Source organism: Callospermophilus lateralis, chromosome X (genome assembly GCF_048772815.1).
Source record: "Callospermophilus lateralis isolate mCalLat2 chromosome X, mCalLat2.hap1, whole genome shotgun sequence".
NCBI lineage: Eukaryota > Metazoa > Chordata > Mammalia > Rodentia > Sciuridae > Callospermophilus > Callospermophilus lateralis.
The window spans coordinates 101,204,295-101,229,895 of NC_135325.1; the positions used below are offsets into that span (position 1 = coordinate 101,204,295).

Here is a 25,601-nt window from a genome sequence, read left to right on the forward strand (position 1 = left end):
CTGTCTCAAAATTTTAAAAAATATAAAGAAAGGGGGAAAATAACTCAGTGGAAAATGCTTCTAGGTTCAATCCCCAGTACCTCAAAAATGGCATATACATAAATAAAATTCCATATGTTAAAATTAATGGGGTAGATCTCTGTTACAAATATGGGGATATATCCAAGATATCTGAACTGGAAAATGTTGTTGGTTTTTCTGTAGCATGTGATCCCATTTGTACACTGTTAACACTAGCTGTCTTTCAAAAATGATACTTGAAAGGTAGAGAGAAGGATATTTCACTTTTCCAGTTTATACTTGTTTTTATTTATTGTAATTTTTAACCATCAGCTAATACTTTAACACTAAAAATACTAGTTAAAATTACCTACTGAAAAAACATGACTTTGTTATATCTACCATAATAATAGCTTGAAGTTCAATGTCATCAAAGTGGTTTTCAATTGTAAAAGCATAACAATCACCACAGAAGTGTCTCACCCACATGTAAAGTAATCCCAATGACTTATGCACTTCCTCTGATAGTGTAACATCTCCAAAAGAGCTGTTACAGAGTCAACTGCACTGTCTCATACATGCCTAATGGGTCCAACAGAGCCATTAGGATGTCAGTTATATGGCAGGGCTCCTGCCAAAGCTATTACCAAGTCATTGCATTGTTTCACACATTTCCTTTGACACTCAGATAGTTCCTCAGGAACTGTTATCACTGCTATGGAAGTGTCCTGTATAACTTACATTACCAAGGGAAAACAAAAAGCAAAGGAAAGAAAACTAAAACAAACAAACAAATTTCCTCCACTAAATGTACATGAATGGCCCCATATGGTCAAATATCAGAAGGAATAACTCCTCATTTGGGTATAACTATCACGTGTCATTCAAAAACCCCAGGTGTTAGTTTAGCCATTTTTTCACAACTCCAGCTGTTCCCTTGAAGCAATTTAGGGTCTGAGAACAGCATACACATGGCTATGATGGTATGGTGTTTATTGATAGCACATGCTATATTACCAGGGTTCTATGGCATGCAGTAAAGAAACAATGGGGAGCAGTACTAATGGATTTCTTAGCTGTGATGGGATTGCACCAGATATTCCTGTACTTGTAAAGTTCCTGAGCAGTACATAGGGAGCACAACTGCCCAACAATCATAGAAATCAACAAGGCTCGGAATAGTTGAAATCCCAGCTCTACTTTAAGGACTACTACAATGACAGTAGGAATTATAATAGCAGGAATTAACCCTCACACAGGTCTGAAGTACTTTAGTGAATTTCCTATCACAGTCCTCTCAGAACAAGATTGCTGGCTATTGAAATGATATATTGTTTAATATAAGACAAGTCCAAGGATTTTTACCTAGTTTGAAATAAGCAGAAAATAAGATGAATTCTGCTAGACTAGAGAGTTTCCTAGGTCACCAGATGTTTCAGAAGGTACAATGCAGTCTGTTTAATCCTTGATAACAGAAATGTTACCCTATAGCACCTATCCAATCTGATAATATGTGCATAGTAAATGTACAGTGATAGATAAAACCACAAATGACATTTATTATTAAACATTTAGTTAAAATAGACATACCATAAAATACTATACATCCATACTCTTCACAAAAACCCCAAAAACTTAAATTTTTTTTTGTACTAGAGTTTGAACCCAGAGGTGCTTCACCATTGAGCCACATCCTCAGTCCTTTTATTTATTTATTTATTTATTTATTTATTTATTTATTTATTTATTTATTTATTATTTTAAGACAGGCTCTCACTAATTTGCCTGGGGCCTCACTAAGTTGCTGAGGCTGGCTTTGAATTTGTGATACCCTTTTCTAGGCCTCCTGAGTTGCTGGGATTATAGACATACATAACCACCAGCAGCCCAAAATTTTGAATAGGTATTTCCTCCACTTGACAGACTAGGAAACTGAGACTTGGAAAGCTTTATTTATCTACCCAAGGACAAACATCAGAAAAGTTCCTTAAGATTGGAGATTGTACATTATTTAACTTTCATGTATCTCTAGTATTATATAATAATTCAGACCCTAATACTTCCCTTTTCCTTTCCCTCCTTCCCCCCGCCACTGTTCCCTTTCCCTGTTTCTTTACCTCTACTGATTTTTCTGCTATTTCTTTATAATCTTTAAAATCAATGCCTTGTGGATATGCATAAAGGTAAGACTCATTGTGATATATTCATTTATATAAACTGGAAAGGTAGGTCAGATTCATTCCACTGATTTTCCCTTTTGCCATTCTTCACCCATCCCCCTTGATTCCCTTCCTCTACTCCATAGTAGAGGAAAGGAAAATACCAAATTATACTATTCTTATTGAAAATAGAGAGACAGAGCCCTTCTTCCACCTTTATCAAGATAACTTGCCCCTGCTCCAACCAGTTGCTAAGGTAACCTGTCCCAGGAATTGTCCCTCTCTGCAGGGAGTTGTTAATTATGCACCCTTCCTGCCCTGATCTCCCCTCCCTGGCCCCTCCAGCCCATCTGTTTCCCACCTTTTGGCCATCCCACTGAGCATTTCCTGAGCCTACTCATGTAATCAGGAAGGAGAGAGATAAGGGGCAAGAGAGCAGGAGTACAAGGGAAGCATAGGACTTATTAAAAGATAGAACACGGGGCTGGGGATGTGGCTCAAGTGGTAGCACGCTCGCCTGGCATGCATGTGGCCCAGGTTCCATCCTCAGCACCTCGTATAAACAAAGATGTTGTGTCCGCCAAAAACTAAAAAACAAGTATTAAAAAAATTCTCTCTCTCTTCCTCTCACTCTCTCTTTAAAAAAAAAAAAAGGCAGAATACTCCTGCTTCTGGGGATACCAGGATACCAGCTATGGCCTTTCTTCCTCCCAGGAGAAGTCTCCTTTTTAATAAGAAGTATTATTTATTATTTAATAAGAAGTACTCCTTTTTAAATAAACCCTGCTTTATATGCTTTAAAAAAGAAAATAGTGGGCTGGGATTGTGGCTCAGCGATAGAGCGTTCGCCTAGCACAGGTGGGACCCGGGTTCGATTCTCAGCACCACATAAAAAAAATAAAGGCATTGTGTTATGTCCATCTACAATATCTCCCCCCCCTCCTTTAAAAAAAAGAAAATAGTAATAACAGTCAGAGTAAGACATTCAGAACTCTAATGTAAGCAGAGGAGAGTTGTTTAAGTTCATATTATATACATACGTGATACAAGGAAGAAAAAATGGCCAGCTTCTTTCTGAATTGTTGTTTTAACACTTCCTCATGTGTGAAATAGGGTTGATAATAGATCTATTTCACAGAGTAGTCATGAAGATAAAATGAGTTATCTCATTTCATATCCTCACAGATATGAATAATTTTGAAATGCTGATACAAAAATAATAAGCATCCATATCATTACTTGTATGTTACAAGTACTGTTATAAACCCTATATATCTGTCTTCTGTGTTTGAATCACTGTGGTTAGATATGAGGACCTTAACTGCAAAATGTTTGAAAACGGCTCAATACAGATTAAGTCAACAAAATCACTCATAAAAGTTGCTTTCAGTATTCTTCTCCAAAGGGGCCAAACCCAGGCTGGGGTTGTGGCTTGGAGGCAGAACGCTTGCCTACCCAGTATGAGTACTGGGTTCAATTCTTAGTACCACATATAAAAACATAAAATGAAGGTCCATTGACAACTAAAAAATATTTTTTAAAAAGGGGATCAAAACCCAATGAGCACAATAAGGGCAAAAGTAAAAATAATAATGCCCTCCTTGCTGAAAAATGACTATGTAAAAACAAATAAATGAAATCCATGTCCTGCTAGGTATGCTTCCATGAATTGATAACAGAGGAAAACAAAACAAAAACTGACACTGAGCTAATTTTACCAAGTTCACTGTGTTGTTTGTCAGAAGAACAGGGTTCCCCTTTTAAGGGATGGGTGTCAGGGATGGGGTGAGGTAAAAACAATTTGTAGTCAAATATTTGCAAACACTTGCCTTGAGTAGACCCAGCTTGAGCCTCCATGTCACAACAAACTGGAGAGAATTTGAAACCTGTAATAGCAAACATTTTACTAATTAATCCTTGTCCAAATCATCTGGGACTTTTCAATCTTCAACCTTAACCTTTTTCAGTGATTTTTTTAAAATAAAAAGCTTTATTGAACTATACTTCACATACTATAATACCTCCCTTTTAAAGCATGCAATTCAGTAGTTTGCAGTATTTTCATGGAGTTATGCAACCATCATCAATATCTAATTCTAGAATATTTTTATCACCCCAAAAGTATCCTCATACTGAGGGTCTTGCAGAAGTAGAAGTATGGGAGAATACAGTGCAGAAATGTCTTTCTTGTATTTTAATGGTTTAATCCAGTGAATCTGCTATAAATTCCAATGTCAGGAGTGGAATGAAGGAGAACAAGATGTCTTGATAATAGAGGAGATCAAATACCACTCAATTTCATATAATATTGGTCACTGTTTTTCTTGAATAATACATGAAGCCCCCAAAATATAGTGACCATTCCAAAGTCTCCTAACGTCCATCTTAATGTTCTTTCACTTACATGAATATGCATAAACATATCAATATGTTCCTTTCTCATTTCAGCATTATATACATACATATAGGAAAATAATCGTAAAAAGTCAAGTTTCCAAAGATATTTGGTAATATCATGAAATGTTATGTACTATTATTAGAAAATTATATTCTGGTGGGCAATCACTCATTCCTGATTATATTATTGTGGCCAGTGTCTCTTTTGGGCTCAAGGAGGCACAAAGGGATAGACTAGAAGAAACTGCCAGTTCAGAACAGTTGGCTACCTCTGCCACCTAAGAAAATAGCAATTAGCCATTGCTAACAGACTAGGCTTCATAGTCATGGTGATGGAAACATGTGAAATTTGGACAAACTGAATAGCAATGAACAGATTAATGTGTTCAGTAAGAATTAATGTGATTTTTATGTAAGGATTTTAGTTGTTGGTAGCGACAGAAGAGCAGAAATAAGTTAGTCCCTTCCCAACAAATTTAAAAGATAAAACTTTTCTTTTTCTAAAAATCACAAGAAAATAGTATATAATTACATTATAATAATCATATCATCAGTACTTATTTCCTAGAACATGACTACTGTTAATTTATCATCTATTATTTAAACCATTCAGCCTAACCTGATTAATTTGAATCAATCTGCACATTCAACAGGTTAATCTGAATCAAAATAGGAAACATATAAAGAGTATGCTTGCTATACAACTGTTCATCTCATTGTTCGTACATTGATATAAAGCCAAAATACATAAAATGAGTATTTTCTATAATAAATCCCACTAGGATTGCACTGGAAAATAAAGATGAAAATAAAAGCAAGCAATAAATAAGACATGCACAATATTGCTGACCGAATGAGATTATTTCCCTAGGGGTTCCCCAGACATGAAAAGAATTTTGTCTATCATTGTAAATAAAAATATCTACCTTCCAGATACTTAGGAATATGCCTTGTCCATGGGACCCTACTAACTTGCAATCGCATTCTGCATGTTAAATGACAGATGGGAAGATACAGGAAAGGAAAACAAAACAAAGGGTAAAACAAATCTCTTTGTGTTTTACTTAAATGGTGTAAGTGATTTTATTACCATTTTCCCCATCAGACTTCCTTTCGTGGTCAGTGTCAGTCAAGGACAAAGCAGAGTTGGCCCGGCTGGACAAACAGGAGCTATGCTCTGATTTCATTCCTCTTATCCACATTCTCAGTGCATGATCAGGTGAGGCTGCACCTTCAGTCTCTGTGTCCACATCAGATCCCATCTCTAGCTGGTAGCCATGCCGAGAAACACTGTGCATGTCTGTCTGGTAGCCAGAGCACAAAGTGTGAGGGGTTTCACAGAATTCCATCTCTGAGAAGAAATAAAGTTCAGGGGGAAAGTTTAGAAGTATGGAGAAATATCCCATAAAACTCTACTTTTGGTGCTCACACTAATAATTATGAGTTTTTGTAAAGTTAGAATTCTGGCTTTTTATTTATGGTAGCTAGGATTCTGTGCTTATTTTGCACTTCTGTAGCTTAAATTATGCTCCTGTTGATTCTTACAAGTTCTGGAAAAAGCATGCCCAAAATAGCTTTATAGCTACAATTTTAGGTTGCACAAAATGTAATGAAATAAGTGAGTGCAGACGAGTATAAAGTGTAGAGAGCTGTCCTTTAAAGATATTCCTCTTCTAGAAAGTAATGATCTATAGAGCACACCTATGCTTAAAATATTAAAGTTATTTACTTTTTTAAGTATTTCCCATACATCGGATTTAAGAACAAATAATTCAATGTGAAAACTCTGAGGGGAAGACATTAATTTCAAATATACTCGTCTAAAATATTTTCCCTAAAACATGCCCATTTAATATCCTAAAATCAAAGTACCTAATATTATTCCCCATAGTCTCCAACAAAGTTTTTTTTAACTTTTTACTACTTATTATTTAATTTATTCTTTTACCAAATAAATAAAAAATATTCAGTCATGTATTGCACTTTGGTGGTGCTTTGTGATTTCGATGTTTTCCTCCTTCTCCCCAAAAACTTAGAATTTAAAATGCTTATAATCTTAAAGATGATGTAACAAATCCACCCTTCTAATAGTTGAGGAAAAAAAATAGTCCAAAATGTAGATGTTACTTGTACACAGACCACATCAGATGGCAACAGAGCCCATTTTCCCCCTAAAATATCTGGGCATTATTTCTGTTAGATACCAATGAAGCTCCATCAACTTACTACATGAATATCAGGCATCCAGTCTTATAGTCAATTTTATATTCAATTACGGCAAGGTGTCAAAAAGGAGAAAAGATACTTTAACAATCCCTAATAAGTTAATGAAAAATGACCACATGCCAAGACATATCATCTGAAATGTCCATGTACTACTTAGATAAGGTAATCCGGAGATGTAGTACACTATATAGGATTTTCTCAGACTGACATCAGAGACAGGGTATGTCATTTGGCCAGGAAGAAGCTTAACTGGGTGCATCTAATCCTTAGCACATATCAATAAAATGCAAACCGTAACATGAATTTAATTCTTTGAATACAGAAAGTGCTGAATCTTAGACCATATATTAAAAAAAAGAATATAGTAAACAAATATATTTGTTATAATAACTATTTCTATGACACATAAATGGCCAAATAAGGGCTTAAAATTTTAATATTTATTTAATAACCACTAGGTGCCTAGCACTGTGCTTTGTAAAACAAATATTATAGACAAATAAAGCTATTATGATGTATTAAAATATCTAATTAAAAGTTAACTCTTCAGGGTTATAAAACACTGCTGAGAGTGTTATGATTTCTGTGATGAATGTCTTTAAATGTAACTCTACTTTTCTATAAAAACTTATCTAAATTCCAAAGGAATGATGTTTAAAAAAATACACATGGTTTTCACTTATCAAACATAAAACCTTATCAAACTATGTTTCTCCTTGCCATAAGGCTGAAAGTAAAAATCCATTTTGCCCAATATAAATCTTAGGGATTTAGAATTTGGGGATGGGTTAATATTCATGCCTCTTAATTTCACAATGTCTCATTATTCAATCCTACTCTGCAGTTGTTGCCACAGCAACCTGGTAATGAACCTGTCAGCTTGAAGCTGTAAGAAATGAATTTTATATAGGTTTGTAGTCACAACTTCCTTCATTAACCTACACCAGTGTGGTTCTCAAACTCAGCTGCTGCAGACTCACCTGGAAGGCTTGTTATGAGATTGCTATGCCCCACCCCTAGTTTCTGCCCCCTAGTTTCTGCTTTCCTTCCATTGAGGTGTGGAGGAGGGCCAGCTAATTTGCATTTCAAATGAGTCTCCAGGTGACGCCCAAGCTGCTGATGCAAAGACCCCACTTTGAAAAGTAGGGCCCTGGAAATTTCTCTGAAATCAATGGGAGCCAGGAAAAGGGGAGTAGTGATAGTAAAACCTCATCATGGATTACCACAAATTTTGCCCCACCAGTTCTAATTCTACTTGAAGATGTGAGGCGGAAAGTATTTGCTCCAAATTTCTGTGAAGGGCCTCTATATAAGTCCTATGAATTCAGGATGCTAATTAGCAAATTCACTTCCAAAAGCACATACTCACATTTAGTTTCACTGAGACAGAGGCATATGAGATGTGGCTTTCCAAAGATTTTGATATGAGCATCTGAGTCATGACATTTGTTGGAAAAGGATGAGCAAATAAAAATAAATGCATGGCCATTTGTCTTTCCAGATTAATGAAACACCAGATAAGTTTTTTTTTTTTAAAGGAGCACTGACAGACATAAGCAGATGCCTTTTTTGTTAAAGATATTTTTTCCCATTCAAAAGGAAATTTGAACATGGATTCTTTGTTCCCATTTAAAGAATGTTATGTAAAATGATTAAAAATTGCATAAGATAAACAACTTATTTTCTATTGGAATTGCATCCTGTTTTGAAAACAAAGATTAAGTCATAAATTCTCTAATTAATGTAGTCAGAGAAATGTGCACTACCTTGTCAGTCTGTAATTAGAAAAGTAACATTCCAAGTATGCTCTCACTTACTCTTAAAAAAAAAAAAAAACTGGTAAAGAGAAAAGGGAAACCTTTCACTTATTTATAGTAAATGATATTCAATGAACTGCCTCATTTCCCTTTCTTGAAATCATGTCACCCTTGTAAAATATTTCCTTAAATACACAAAGTCTTGTTGTTGCTTAAAATTCCCATAGGATGCATTATCTATAAAGCACTTACACCCTAAGTGGTTGGTTTTTAGCCTTGCACATATAACCTTGTTACCTAAAATACTGTATATTCTCTAGAGAAGTTAAAGTTCAACTGGATTTATTATAGATCTATTCTTACCAAAAAGGCTATACACAAGAGAAATGTAAGTACAATCTTAGAATATCCAAAGTTTAAAAAGACAGAACGGTACCATGAGAAATCACCATTCAAGAATAAATAAGTATAGACGTGGCCAAGTTAATGATGTATTTGCAGTCTCACAAACATGTATATACTTTTTATTCTGAAGAAAACCTATTTTCAGTTTTTGGGGAGATGAAATCTAAGTGTATTAATTAAAGGTAGAAATCCAACTTTTTTAAATGGGCAAAAGGTTTGAAGAAATATTTTATAACAAAAGATACAGGAATAGACAATAAACAAATGAAAAGACGCTTAACATCATTAGTTACAGGAAAATGCATACTAAAACCACAATGAGATACAACTACACACCTATTAGAAAAAAAAAGTTTCTACTGGAAAAAAATTTTCATCACATCAATTGTTGACAAGGATATGGAGCAACAAGAATTCTCATACATTGTAAGTGCTGGGAAAACAGTTTGGCAGTTTCCTAAAAAGTTAAAGGTACACTTATTAGGAAGGCAATTGTACCCATGGACATTTTTTGCAAAGAAATTAAAACTTGTGTAAACACAAAAATCTGTACAAGGTTGTTCATAGCAGCTTTATTCATCACAGCTAGAAAGTAGAAATTACCCAAGTGTCTATGAATAGGTGAATAGAAATCAATGCTGTTATATTTACACAATGAAATATTAGTCATTCCTCAAAAAGAATCAATTGTTGATGCACAACATCATGGATGGACTTCAAAATAATTATTCTGACTGAAAGAAGACAAGGAGTCTATTACAATGTTTCCATTTATGTAAAATTCTAGAAAACACAAATATATGGGGACTGGTTCCCAAGGGAAGAGAGTGGACAGAGACATTAATAACAAAGGGATAACAAATTAGAACAAAAAAAAATCAATTAATTTTTTAAAAATAACAAAGGGACATGAGAAAATTTGGGGGTGATCTAAATGTCTGTTATCTGGACTGTGACAATAATTTGACAAAATTTATCATATTTAATTTTTAAGAAAATTCTGCACTGAGGGTTAAACCCAAAGACTCTTTTTTTTTTTTTTTTTTTTTTTAATTTTGAGACAGGCTCTAAGTTGCCCTGACTGGCCTTGAACTTGCAATCCTCCTGCCTCAGTCTCGTGAGTCACTGTGATTACAGGCATGCACTGCCACTCCTGGTTCACATTGCACACTTTAAACAAGTGTAGTTTTTCATTTATACTTCTCTAAAGCTATTTTTTATTGAACTGTACATCACCAATCTTTAAAACACTAAGGGGATTTTGAATTAGTCAATTTTCACAGGTGGAACCAAGAGTCTCAGAGCTGGAAGGAGGTTCTGCTCTTTCCCTCCTAGTAAAAGAACAAAAAGACAGTCAAAATGTTATCTTTCTCACATCTAAGCAAAGAGGAAATCAAGACTAACTGATGCATGATTTTTCAGTGATTGTCTAGGGAACACTTTGGTCCTAGGAACACTACCAGTTGGAAGCCAAATTTAGGAGGGAATTAACATTGAAACTGATCCAGCAGGTAGGGGAACATCCTGTAGCTGGGGATGATGAGACTAACTTAAATGGTTCTGATACATAGGATCACCTTAGGCCTTGTATTAATGTTAATAAAATTATTATATTTAATTGCTGTGAAATGCTGAATAAAATACACTAGCACATTTTCTCTATGAATCTAAAGGTTGATCGTCAGGTGTTCAGCCTGAAGAAGCCATTTATCAAAAGTTGAATGGGAGCATGAGAAAAATGGAGGGACTTTGACTGGGCAAAGATTAGGGCAGGTAGGGAGGGTGCATGGGGGCAGGAAAGATGGTGGAATGAGATGGGCATGGTTGCCCTAGGTTCATGCACACGTGGGGTGATGCTATATCATGTACAACCTGAGAAATGAAAAGTTGTGCTGCAATTGTGTACAATAAATAAAAATGCATTCTGCTGTCATATATACCTAATTACAATAAATAATTAATTAAAAAAAGAAAAAGTTGAATGGGAAAGCAATAGTTATCTTTATCAGCATTTTTCAAGAAATGCTATTTATGGGTTTCTGATAAGATCAAGATTGTATTTTTTCTTAAAATCCTCTAAAAAGGAAGGTTTAAGGTATAAACTTCCAGATAAATAACTTGAGGTCAAGAAGCATGATTAATCTTGGCCATGGCCAGAAAAATCAGGGATACAACTTTTAAAGGGTTTAGACTATTTTTAAAATAAGGAAGGAAAGATAAAACTATCAGTTTTAATTACTATGACTCATAACAACCCTATGGATAATATGCAAAAGCAAGTTTTATTAATTACTCATGTAGTTTTTGGATAAGTAATTTAAGAGGTCTTATTTCTTCATTTATACAATCTATAGGTTCATGTCAAAATAAATCTCTAGGTAACTGCTTTGTTCTAAAATTCTGTAGTTATAACCTGAGCTTGTTATGGCAAAATGTGAAATGGTCAATATTTTAATCAGAAAAGTATTAGTGATTTTGTGAATCAAGTTGCTATTCATACTTCTCTTGTGAAAGATAATCACCCATATTAGTTAACATGATCTTTTGTCATGATTACAAGCATTGCTACATTAAAGTACTGAAGCAGTCTAGGTAAACACTGTGAATTACAAGATTATTGCTAAATGAATATAAAATGTAAAAAAGCAACTTAGTAAACATAAATTCATCAGTTTACAGACATGGCTACTATAAGCAGTAGTACTCTACTGCTTTGGCCTAAAGGATAAAAATTCACACAATTAAAATATTGGCCCCTTAATAAAATATTGGCCCCTTAATAATTCATTACTGGTTCCAGGGGAAAACAGGATGTATCATTACAGTCTTAAGCAAGAAACAGAAACAAACAAACAACACTAGACAGAAGACAAACAATTTTCACTACTGGGTACCATTTTGTATGTTTCAGTTTGGGGGCTTTGAAAATAAAATAATATCAAGTTGTCAAATGAATTGATTTTTGTAAGCTTACTTAAAGGTTTGCTGAACATCCACTCAATTTCAAATCAAGAAAACAAAATCATCTTCTTTGATTTTTCTTATGTCTTAAAAAATTAGTTCAATTTAATTTCTTCTTCTCTTCATGAAAAAGCTTCATCAAATGTACAGTACTATACTAGACAGTAAACAGTGATTTAACAGGACTGAGTAATAAAGGCACATCACACAAACCTGCCCTTTATTTTTCTGCTTAGGGCTCATCAGCCTTTTCTGGGGCACAGCAATGAGAGATAGAGTGCTCCTAATGTGCAGGACTGGGGCCTGTGATTATCAGAGGACTTAAATAAAATAACTAAGCCTTCTGAAGTCTAATCTTCCCCTCACAGTTCCAAATACACCCATTATCTCGACACTCAGGACTTACCAATTATGCCTTATTTAATTTTCAAGATTTCTCCATCTGTCAGTATACTGAAAAGCATGGCAACAAATCTGGGCAGAGTTAAAAGCCTGGAGTATAAACATTCATGCTTGTGACGAACCAATATTGACTAACTGGAGACATCCCAGAACATAGTTAAAAGACCATGTTAATGTCAAAAAGAATGTTCTCAGAAGTAAAGTGAATTGCAAATCAGTAAAAATGGCCCAATGAGAGGACAAAGAATTGTAGTACAAAATCAAAAGAAGGGAGATGAGGTAGGAACCTGGAACAAATCAAAACAAACTTCAATCATACTTAGAGAGATTAAAAATAACCTCTGCCAATCTAAGGAAAGGAAGGAAATTTGATATGGTTATAAGGAATTGCTAACTATTTTCTTGAACTAATTTTAACCTTAGACTGTATTTAGACCATATTCACATAAGATGGAAGAATTATTTTGAAGCTAACTCAAACAGTAGTTACCACTACAATGAAAAAGGTATATGCCTGCTTTACAATCTTTGTAACAAGAATCTGGAAAAAGAATCAGGTACCAGAAGAGATGGTGGGAGGTCCTGGACAACAGAAATTTAGAGCAATGAGAACCTGCGCATGTTCCCTTTATTTCTACATTTCGAACAAAACAGGAACTTCCTGGCCTAAATGAGAAATTTTCAGGGCTACTGAACACTGCAAATGCATGGTGCTCAATGGCCCTAAAAATTTCTCATTTCTTACCTGTGTTGGTCCAATTTTCTGGCTGTTCATAACACTTTGGAGCTTGAGTCCTTATCGCCCACTGTGGTCTTCCAGGTATACTTGTCTATTTCCATTATGCTCACTAAGCATGTGAAGCTGTTTGCTCAATGTTTGTGTGTGTGTGTCTGAAATTTTAAACTACATTAATCTGCTGTACAATTCCATCTAGAGGAGTGAGACCAATGAGCTAAAGAGTTAAATAACCATTAAAAATACTTGTGAATGCTTCACACACATACTCATAAAGGCAAACAATGTGACTTCTGTAACATCCTACATTTCCCTGTTAGCATTTATTTTGTGATGAATGAGTAAAGATGTCAAGATAGAGCTGTGCACCAGAGTCGGTGTACATGAAGAACTACTCAATAAACTATATTCTGCTCTATCTGAGGATGCTTCTTACTACCTTTCAAAGATGCTCTATTTACTTTTGCCTCTGTATTTTTGAACATATAATGCCAAACAGCTAGAATATTTCCCTCTGATTTTTCAATAATCTAATGTTTAATATTCAGCCTGTCTCACAGTTTTCTCTAACTTTTCTTCATCTCAATAATTTTACCATTCCCTACAGCATTTCTAACGCATAGTACATAATTTATGCCTGATTGCTTATTTCTTTTTTGCTTTACATTTGTATCATATACATTAGACCTCCAGCTCCTATAGTCTTCTCAATTTTTAACATATTTCAATATCAAAAGCATTTTAAGTACTCTTAACACACACACACACACACACACACACACACACACAGTAACTATGGTATGTTGGTCATGGTAATTTTCTTAACTCTAGTAATCACTTGACTATGCATATAAATATCAATATAAGAATATCAAAATATCATGTGTATAACTTAAATATATATAAGAAAAAAGAAAAAGTCAAATGCAAAGTATTGTATGATCTGTGAAGGACTGCATAAATATAAGGTAGTATTGAGATCACCCTGGTTTCTAGAAAACTTCTAGACAAAGAGTCATCATTTAATACCAATGTTTGAAACTCAGTACTGATATGAAACCACTCTTGAAAGGATTAACCTCTTGAATACATTCTAATACAAATGAGATAGTTTTGCTTAACAAAACAATGCTAATAGTGCAAATTGAAAATTGTTATTTTGGTAAATTAGCTATGCACTTCAAATAATAGATGCTCCCCATATTTGGCAAGAAGGGAAAATAATAGCCTACTCAAAGCAGTTTATAGTAATATTAGACTAATGGAGAATAAGTTCCCTGCATAGACGTTTGACTAAAATAGTCTCACAAAGGAAGACTTTTCCATTGTCCTTTTGGGGTAAATGAGTTGGAAAATTACTCCCTACTAAAATTATTCAAAAATATACCCTAGAGTTTTAAGACTGGGGTGGGGGGACTTTACTGAAACCAGTCACAAAATTTTACTAAAAGACAATCTTTCAGCTGGTTTGAATAGAATTTTCTTTTATCCTTCTCTTCAATCAGTTTCATGCCATGTACTAAATAATTACCATCTTGGTAAATTTGTAGAGTGTCCTGGAATGGTTATGTAGCACTCTTGAGAGCTTCTATTTTCAGGAACTAAGAGAAGGTTACTCAAAATATTTTTCAGAGATGGAAAGAAGAAACTCTCCAAGTGAGAAAAGGTTGAAGAAATGACTCCTTGGACACTCATCAGGAAGTGTTAAATTTGAATTATATTTACAGGAAAACATTAAATTATGGAGAAGACTTCCACTTTCAGGCAAGATAGGATCACAGAACCAAAACTCACTCTCCTGATCTGACAACACAAATCATACCAAGTCATTTTCAAACATCAGGCAATAGATAATGGAGAGTGAATCCTGAGCTGTGGGAAACAACTGAAGTGAGTCCTATGATTGCTCCAAGATATTCACTGCAAAGTGTTAGGCCTTAGAATAAAGTGGGGCACAGAGGTGGACCTTCATGGTCCGAGTTGAGAAGATGGATATAGTAGTCGAGGAAAGTCAAGACACCTAGATTTTGCAGTACATAATACCTTGGTAGAGAGAACCATGTGGGAAAAGATCTTCACAAGTACCCCATAGTTATTCCCCTATATTCAGGATAGCACATACAGGGAAGAAAACAATCTGAGACTGGAGAAAGATCACCTAAAGGGAATAAAGAAAACAACTTCTAAATCTGAAATAGGGCTGGAAATAGACACAGTTCTCAATAGCCAGAAGAGAAAACTTCAAAATTCATGAGCATTGAGTAGAATACATCGGTTATTCTACTCTCTCTACATATACACATACATACACACTATTTTATATATACATATACACACACACACACATACATACACACACATGAATATATATATGCATATATATGCATACTGATGTACATATATACATATATCTCTATATACATATATACACATCCATATATACATATATACGCATGTGTATACACACAAACATATATACTCATGTGTATATATGTATGTGTGTATACACATGAGTATATATACACATATACATGCATGCATATGTGCACATGGATGTATACATAAAATATATAATTGAGATTTGTCTAGCACGTGAATAAATTACTGGTAACAATTTTATCCTTTTGTGTCTTGCTGTTAAGCTTTATTAGGTGGGTTGAGAGCATCCTTGGCTCTTGTGCTAATTAGACCTTCATGCCCTATACATGTATCATGTGATTTGTGATCTAGTCATTTCACCCCTTGATCTTTTTTTTTTTTGGTACCAGGGATTAAAACCAGGAGCACTTAACCAGCCCTTTTTTCAGTTATTTTGAGATAACGTCTCACTAAGTTGCTTAGGGCCTCACTGAGTTGCTGAGGCTGGCTCTGGACTTGTGATCCTCCTGCATCAACCACCCAAGATGCTGGTATTATGGGTGTGTGCCACTGTGCCTGACCCATGCCTCAATCTTTACCAAAGAGAAATGCAGTCATGTGCCCAAAGAGAGATCTGTGTATGAATGCTCATAGCAGCTTTATTTGTAAGAGCCAAAAGTTATAAACAACTCAAAAGGCCATTACAAGTGAAGGAATGTACACTCCAGTACATCCATACAATGAAATACCTCAAAGACAAAAAGGAAAGAACTATTAATATATATGCCCACTTGGATAAATATCATAATAATCATGCTGAGTTAAAGAAGGTACACACAATGTGTACATGCTGTAGGCTTTCATTTAGGTAAAACACTAAAAAATGCAAAATAATTTATGGTGACAGAAAATAGATCAGTAGTTGCTTTGGGGTGGATAGGTGGGGGTGAAGGGTAGAAAAGCAGTACAAAAGGGCTAAATGTTTGTGGATAATAAAAGGTTCACTATGATTGCAGTGATGTTTTCATGAGTATACACATATATCAAATTTACCAAATTGCACACTCCTAAATATGTGAAGTTCATTGTATGTTGATTATATTTCAACAAAGACATCTTTAGAATATACAGGGGGAAGAAAAGAATGTTTCCTGCATACTTAATTAAAAATTCCCAGTAGAACATTTGGAGTAATGAAACAAAGCAGCAAAGTTGATAAAACAAAAACACCAATATGTGTTCCCAAACTGCCATGAATAAGAGAAATAATAGACATCTCTTGATTTTTCTGCCATTTTGCCTTTGTTCCAGTGGAATCAGAAGGGCTTAAATTGTGTACACTGAAATCTTTTTTTTATAATATTTATTTTTTAGTTGTAACTGGACACAATATCTTTATTTTATCTATTTATTTTTATGTGGTGCTGAGGATCGAACCCAGGGCCTCACACATGATAGGCAAGCACTCTACCACTGAGCTACAATCCCAGCCCCTACACTGAAATCTTGAATGCTTAGATTGTTATAGACTGAAGCTAACATTACCACCAAATTAAGTTTGATCCTAACCATGGCAGGAAGGACTTGTGGGCCACTCTGGGCTCAGTGATAAAGTACAGTAGCAGATTAAGTGGACTCAATAATATTGGTAACACATTTGCCATTTCCACCTTAACATGCTAGGTGCTTTTGTTCTGTTCCATAGCTGCAGATTTTGCCCATAATCCTGGCTATTTGTTCCAGTGAACTCTATGCTATGTTCCAAAGAAGATTAGAGGAGAGGATATGGTTAACTTAATGCAAATGCAGCCCTACTATGGAAACAATCCTTCAAATTAAATAAAATCCTCTTGTTTATGGAAGTTAATAATCTTTCCTTTGTTTACCATTAATTTCTACAAGAGCTTTTTAGTAGCATAGTATGTATACACAATGCCAAAGACAGAATGTGCTAAATGTACACTTGCCATGTGATTGAACTACTGCACCCTTCAATATTTACAGAAGAGAAATGAAATTATATGGAAAAACTGGCATAATAGTCAAATGTTCTTGTCATCAGGGTCCATCTTGACCTATTCTGAAGTGTAGTTGATCTGAATTGAAACAATTATTTTTGATAGTTGTGTTTATACTACAGTCCTATTACTATAAACTTCTATTTAGAATGAAAGGGAATTCTCCATTAGCTGTGAAAAATGGGAAACTAATCTACCTCAGTTACCAGGGAACTTACTTATAAATGAATAAACATAAGGTTTAAACTTGACCACTGGGGCCAGTAGTTCTGATTTCAAAGTACACATTCCACAGTCCTGGGGCACAAGTGAATGGAGGTCAAGTTGCCAAGGAACATGCAGTTTTAGATATTTAAAATGGAAGAAAGTAAATCCAAATGTGAATTTAACATCTTCTATGTACCAAGCTCTGAAGCATACATTATTTCATTTAATCCTCACAGCATGCCTTCTGAGAAAAGTTATTATTATTCCTATTTTTCAAATAAAGTAACTGAGGCTCAAAGAGAGATTAAGTAAATTGTCCAAGGACACATAGATACCAAGTGGCAAAGCTAACTCAGAACAATTTTAACACTGAGTCCTAATCACTTCATACAGCATCTGAAGTTATAAATAGCATATTCAAATTCACAGCCCAGTTATCATTTGTGCAATGTGCATTAGCTGATGCTAGAACTTCCTGTTTCTCGCCTCCCAGGTTTCATTCAGTTTGCTGCTGTTTCCATCTGGATTTTCACAGCCAGTCGCCAAAATACTTTAAGGGATATGGCAGCCAGGAGACAATGGGCATTTCCTCTGTCACTGACATTATGAAAAGAGACCTTTACACTATGCATATATTAGCTCATTGTTCTTATGTGATTTTAATATATTTTATACCTTCTTTTGAAATACATTCCACTTTGTCCTAATTCTTATGGAATCACTTCACCATCTTCATGTCACTTTGACTTATTGAAAACAACAATGATATTTCAGAGCATATTCTGTACTTCCAGACAACACAAACAACATCTGTGTCTGCAGGCAGTCAAATAAAAGAAAACGTTGGCCTCTCCTGTGTTTAGCTTCCTAGCACAGAGCAGCTGCCTTGAGGAGAGTTTTGAAATTATTTAAGAACATTAACAAAGATAAGAGGAATATTATTCACTGGGAAATGTGTGTTGGGTATTACTTCAGCACATTATCATCCAGCCAGAGGAGACAGTCAGATCAAACTTTGGGAGCATCTCTTGTCTACAAGGTAGCATTATAATCACAAGCTAAGTAGATTGAGCCTAAATCTGTGATTTACATTAGGAGTTTTGCATGTATCACGGCACTCAGAGAAAGGTTTCTCATTAAATGTTTAGAAACATTTTTCTTTATTTTAAATTTATTAAGGAAGTATGAAACTGGCTAAAGGCATACTTCTCTTTAGCTCACATACTACCATATAGTGCTAACACTGCAGACAATTTCTGCAAAATGCATTTTCTAAAATCTCTTACAGCTGGAAAGCAAATACAAACAGCAACAATAACATTAGCACTTTTGAATTGGAAACTTATGCAGCCCAAATCCTTATTAACATTGCCCTAAACATTTAACCTGCACAATCAAATTAACATTTCTGGCACTTTAAAAAAAATGGACAATCTATATACATGAATGCTTGTTCATTTTACAGATTCTGGAAAGATGTTCAGGTCAAACAGTGTATGAAGATTGCCCAAGGATGTTAATGATATACAGGACAGATGTAATATGAGTTTACACTAGGACCGGATGGTTGACTCCATTTGGTCCCCAGATCATCACCTTGGGGCAAAAACTCACAAAGAGCCAAACATTGACTTGATAATTCACAAAATACCTGCCAGGATGAATTTTTACTTTCAATAGTTATTTGGCTCTGCCGATGATTCCAAGTTTTGTGCTAGGCATGATTCTTTTTTTAAAAAAAAAAAAAAAAAGAAAGAAACTTTTTAGCAGAATACAATAGACACTAGTATGGCCCTATGTATAAACGTGGCTGTATAACCAATGTGATCCTGCAATCTGTACACGTGGAAAAATAAGATTACATACCCCATTTGAATCAAATGTATGATATGTCAAGATCATTGTAATGTTTTGGGCAACTAATAAAAAAATTTTAAAAAACCTTTTTATTATGTAAAAATTTAAACAAGGCAAAATAAAATGCTAAAATCCAAGATAATCATCATTAAGCTTCAACAATTAGAAATTAAAATCTTCTTTCAACTCTATCATCTACCTCTCATATCCCCAGTTTCTTACAGCAGATCATTTCATTATTGCATACATACTTGAATACATTAGTCTGAAAGATGAGACTTTTTATCTTCTTTAAACAGAATCAAAGTACCATTGCACATTTTAAAAATTAACATTAATTCCTTAACATAATCCATTATTCAGTCAGTATTAAATTTACAAATTGATAAAGGATTTTATTTTTTATTTTTTTAAGATTTTTTTTCACAATATCTTTATTCTATTTATTTTTTATTTTTTATGTGGTGCTGAGGATCGAACCCAGGGACTCACAAGTGCTAGGCAAGTGCTCTACCACTGAGCTACAGCCTCAACCCAATAAAGGATTTTAAATGCTCATGTTTAAGTTGTTCAAAATGGTAAATGAAGAAGTAACTTCTGACTTATAAAAAAAATCATGAGGTTGAAAAAAATTATGAGCTTTAAAAGGTAAACCCCCAAACAGATAAATATTATAGATTCAAAATTCTTAAATAAAAGAGCTAAGACAAATCCTAACGTGACAGCAGTAAGGGGAAAATTAGTGAACCAGGTTTAGTACAGAAGTCTTAGCTGAGGCATGATTATAAGGGGGATCTTTTCCTTTTGTGCGTCTACTGCTCATTGCTCTTGCCCCATACCCAACATTCATTACTTGCATGGCATCTCCATTTATTTATTTTTTATCTATTTCATTTTAAAATATTTCATGGATACCCAAGATCACAACACTGTTAACAAATCTGATCAATCTAACCTAGATTTATTTATTTTTCTTCCCAAACTCATGCCAAGTTATATAATTTTAATAGAGCACCTCAATCCTTAGTTTTCATTCCCTCAGTTCATAAGTTATTCAATAAGCACTTATTGAGCTCCTACTGTGTGATGTGATATGATGTGATCCAGGCAGATTAGAAAGAAGGAAAAAATATCCCTGCAACAGAGAAGCTGGCAGTCCAGTGCAGATGAGAAAATGACAACAAGCTAAGGAAATAAGCACCATGGCAGACCTATGCAGAGAGGGCTATGGAGTCCAAGGGATGTGAGGAATTCACTCTGCTCGAAGACTGAGACAGGTTCCAGAGAACAGGTGATATTTTGAAATATATCTTAAAAGGACGAATAGTTAAATACGGGTTAACACTCCTAGCACAGAGAAGTACATGTTCAAAAACAAATATGTGAAAGGGAATATAGATTTAAGGAATAGTAAGTAATTTTTTGTGTCTGGACTATAGGTATTGGGATAGGAACCAGTAAGGCAGAAGGAAGCCAGTGTGCAAAGGCTCTTCCATGCCATGCAAAGGAAATGAACCTTATTTGGCTCAAATTATATCCCCTACTACATACTGTTTCTATATGTATGTACTCCAGAATCATTAATCCAAAAGCAAATAAATGAATTTTAAGAATTTTCCAAAAGTCTACAAAGCAGCCTGGAAATTTTGAAGCTTTGAGTTTTAATCCAGAATGTAAGCAAGTTAATTTAATTAGAAAATATTAACCATTTAATATGGCAGGCACTGTTTGAGAAACCAGAGGAAAAGCATTGAACAAAACAAAAATTCAGACCACTACAGATCTCATTTTCTAGTGGGGATAAATTTGTAATAATGGTGTAGAGACCAAATTTAGTTTTGGAATCCCACTGATCTGTATATTAATCTACATTACTGTTTGTGTATTTCACCTGGGTATTAATTCAGAGTTTTTTCCAAAGTTCAGGAAAATAGTACTATATAACAGCAGTGACCCATAGGAATTTAGTTTCTCCATCTAACTGAAATCTACTAGGGGAAAACCTTGTGTATCTTCCATTAGGGGAAGTTGAAGACCCTGTGGCTATGCTGAGATATGCCACATTTGGCCCTACATTATGTGTTCACTTTGTTTCCAGAAAGATCTTTTGGCTATCTATTTGGGAACTTCAAATCTTGGGAGGGGGGTAAGGGTAGGGAAGCAGGTATAAAGGTGTTTGGATAGACTGACAAATGGGAAGAGAGAGTTTTTTTTTTTCTCTCAGAGATTAGGACCTGGGGTAGGGCTGGGTAGGGGTAAGGAAAAGAAGAATTTAGATACTGCACAGGTTATCTATAAAACTATAAGCACGTCATTGTTCCACTTCATGATGTATAATCAATGAATAAAAGTTTAGTCTGAATAGGGTGTCCTATATAAATGCCAAATAATATTTCCTCTGGAAAATACAAGTCTGAACAGCATTGCTTAAAACATTCTACTTGTGAACAGTTTAATTTTAGCATTAGGCTAAAATTATAGAAAGATAACTTTCATTCACATAACAAATCAGTGTTATTTCTTAACCTACATAAAATTCAAATGGGTCTTAGGAGAGGTGTGAAAAGAAAACTAACTGGAATGGCCATTTTGAATTCTAATTATTCATATATGAAATTGAAACACATATTACCTTCTGGAATATTAACAATGTCACTACGTTCCAAGGCCACATTTAAAAATAAAAGGTCTTTATAATAAAAATTATTAAAAGAAGTATAAAATAGGATGAATTGGTATTTAAAAGTTGGAAAAATACTTACAAGTTTTTCTTATTATTACCATGCATTTAAAAGACATACTGTGTTTTATAAGTAGCAACCTATATCCAATATATGCATATGTATACTATCAATGTGAATCCATAAGTAAATATTTCATTAAACAAGGAGGAAAAAAACTTTCCACATTCCCTCCCAAAGCTTTTCATGTTAAAAAAAGAAATATTTGAGTTCTCCTGGTGAGGTGACAGAAAGCTACTTAGTGTTCACAGATGCATTAGTGTGGGGTGACTAGAGCATCATTAAAGCAACTGGAAGAAGTAAATTACTAAAAGTACCATCTACTAGTTTGAAGAGTTAATGTACTGTTCTCCCCAAAGTGCACCGAGAAGAGAAGAACTTTTAACTTTCCAGCAGCATAATGCCAATATATGCTACACATTATGAGCAATGGGTCTTCTTAATAAAATAATTCATAAGTACATGTGTCTGAACACACACAGACATAGATAGATAGATAGATAGATAGATAGATAGACAGAAAACTGTGCACACAACTTACACAGTATGAGTTTTGACTATTCCTTAATTTACACTTTATAAAATATAGGAGATTGGCTCCACAGCATAATGTCCTCTAAAATCAGAGTCCAAACTCCATCCAGGGATACAAAGGACAAACTGATGGCTGCTTTCTGAAGGAGAGATGGAAAATTTTACTGTTGTAAAAAGCATGAAGAAACAGACATATGCTTTTACCAATTTTTGTATTTACTAATGTCAAATGACATTTATATGCTACCTTTAGATTCCCAAAAACTTAATAATAAAAGTAATCAACTAACAGTAATCCTAGTGTTTACATACATGATGTATGTAATAGCAACAATAATTCTCTAAGCAGGTATCACTACTATTATCTTATTTGACATTTGTCAGAGGAGGAAAATGACTTTAAAGAGCTAAAAATACTTGACCATGGTCACTGTTGCTAGTAAGAGGTGAAGTGAAAATTCAAATCCACGTTTGTCTGTATCTAACTCCTTTTGCTTATAATACCAATTTAGTAGCAGAAAGCTATCCATTCACTTTGTTACATGTAAAATCATCTCCTACTACACGTATAGCTGCTGAAAATAGTGAGGGATAGGATGATCTCATAAGAATCTTTAACTCAAGGAACTTCATTTCTAGTTATGGAAATAAGACCCAGTCCCATATATGATGTAGAGGATATAACTAGAGCCTAATGAGTCATCTGGGTAATAAGCTTTAGGAGACAGAATGGAGAAGAGGAAGATACAGATAGGAAAAATGGATTAGTGGCATCTTGTGGAGGTGATGGATTAAGCTAGGATTTAATGAACAGGTAACATGTGAATGACCGAGGTGACAGTTTAGTCAGATACAATGCTCCAGATATGTATATCCGCTTTCTTTTGACGTAAAACTTAGAAGTTTGAGTGGTATCTCAATTTTGTAAATATCATTATCATTGCCTCCAATTTTGATTTTCCTCTTGGCATTGCTTTTCAGTGAATAGAACATACCATCTACTCATTTGCATAGGCCAGCAACTGGGAGTCACTCCCCATATTTGGTACAACATCAAATCCTGTCATTTTTATCTCCTAATTATACCTTGAACTTAATCAGTTCTTTCCATTTCCATATTCAATAATGTTTAACCTGGATGATTGCAAATAATCTAACTAGTTTCTTCTCATCTAATCTTGCCCCCCTTTAATCCCTTCTTTGCAGGACCGCTAGAGAAGTGATATAAGTCAATCATATCACCCCTTCAATGTTTTCCCATTACATATAGGATAGATACCGAAATCCTCAACATCTTCTATAAACCCCATATTACTGCTTCCCAATCAACTTCTCTAACCTGTTACTCTCTCCAGCATCAGTTTACATCCAGTTGGTCAAATGTTCCATCCTTCTTTTCACCTCAGTACATTTATGCATTTCCCCCCTCTTTTCCTTTCTGTCGCTTCCATCTCTTTCCTTTATTAATTCTTTCTTATCTTTCAGATGTCGGCTTACTTATCTGACCCTCCAGAATAGACTGAGTCATTCTTAAGATCACTTACATAATTACATACTCTCTAATTTTACCAGAATGTACAATTCTTTTAGGGCAAGAATTATGTCTGTTTTGTTCATCATTATGTATTCAGTAAACAAAGCAACATTTCACACTTAGAAGTATAAAATAATATTTGGTAACTAAAGAAGTGAATTGAAAAGCACCATAAGCAAAGATGAAAGCATAAGCTCACAGATAGAAATGAGGATGTCCCATCTGGGGAACTAATTATAGCATGAGTGTAGCTTTAGCACAGGGTTCTTTGCTCACTAAATATATTAGTCTGGCTGATTCAGAGAGTTCATATAGAGGGAAATAAAGAAGACAATATTAGAAAGGAAGTTTGTGAAGGACCTAAAATATTAAGATCAGTATGTCAGAATTTAGTCTACTGGCAATAGAGAACAACTGAAGATTTAAGGTTGTACAGAACAGCCTATCAGAATATGCTGCTATTCCAGCTGTACTTGTATTCTGCATTTCAGTCTAGTGCTTCTTTTTTTTTTTTTTTAAATATTTTTTAGTTTTAGATGGACGGAATACCTTTATTTTATTTACTTTTATGTGGTGCTGAGGATTGAGCCTGGTGCTTCATATGTGCTAGGTAAGTACTCTACCACTGAGCTTCAGCCCCAGCCTTCTAGTGCTTCTTAATACCTGTCCCTATCTTCCATAAATCCAGATTATCTATGTTGGGAGAGATTTCTGCCCAAGAGAACTGCTATATGTTATAATGATTTGCTCACAGTGATTTCCCCCACTGAGTATGTCTATAGTAAAATTTCATACTTTTAAAGAAACCATCCTTCATTCTCCTATTTAGACTTAAGGTCTGAAAAGAAACAGACTAAGATCCCCCATCTCTGTGTACATGGATTGGTCCAGATATTGATAGGGGACATAGGCCAAGCTAATCTAGGTTTATCCTCAGTTTTTTTTTTAATGTTTATTGAAAACAGGTGAAAGAGGATCACTTTCCTTTCAGTAAGGTAGGCTACAATAATGACAGTCCACAGCGGTCATCAGTAACCAGATGTCCACCTTTAAAATAATGAAGCTGACCTTCAGAGGCAGCTAGGTATAAAAAGGAGTCTTTAGTAGGTTCAAGTCTGTAGTTCCAGCCTGTTTTCCATTAAGACCTTATCCCAACTTGTTGTTTGGTTATATAAGTTGAAAAGACGTTTATTCTCTTAAGCTGGTTAGAGTTGGTTTTCCATAATTTACATTCTTGACTAATAAAAAAATCAGAGAAATAATGTGAAGGTGCATTAGGAAAATATTTTAATGGATGTTTGTACATCAT

At 34.6% G+C, this 25,601-nt stretch overlaps 1 protein-coding gene across 3 annotated transcripts in view; it reads right to left on the minus strand.

Annotated features, from left to right (window-relative positions):
* The window catches only part of Tenm1 (teneurin transmembrane protein 1), a 529,849-nt gene that overhangs the window by 451,316 nt on the left and 52,932 nt on the right, over positions 1–25,601 (minus strand). For all 3 annotated transcript variants that reach the window (XM_077107670.1, XM_077107669.1, XM_077107668.1), the window contains exons 2-3: positions 5,647–5,907; positions 3,989–4,045 (exon numbers count right to left, since the gene is read on the minus strand). In XM_077107670.1, coding sequence (XP_076963785.1) covers positions 3,989–4,045; positions 5,647–5,907 — 318 coding nt within the window. The remainder of the gene's footprint in view (positions 1–3,988; positions 4,046–5,646; positions 5,908–25,601) is intronic.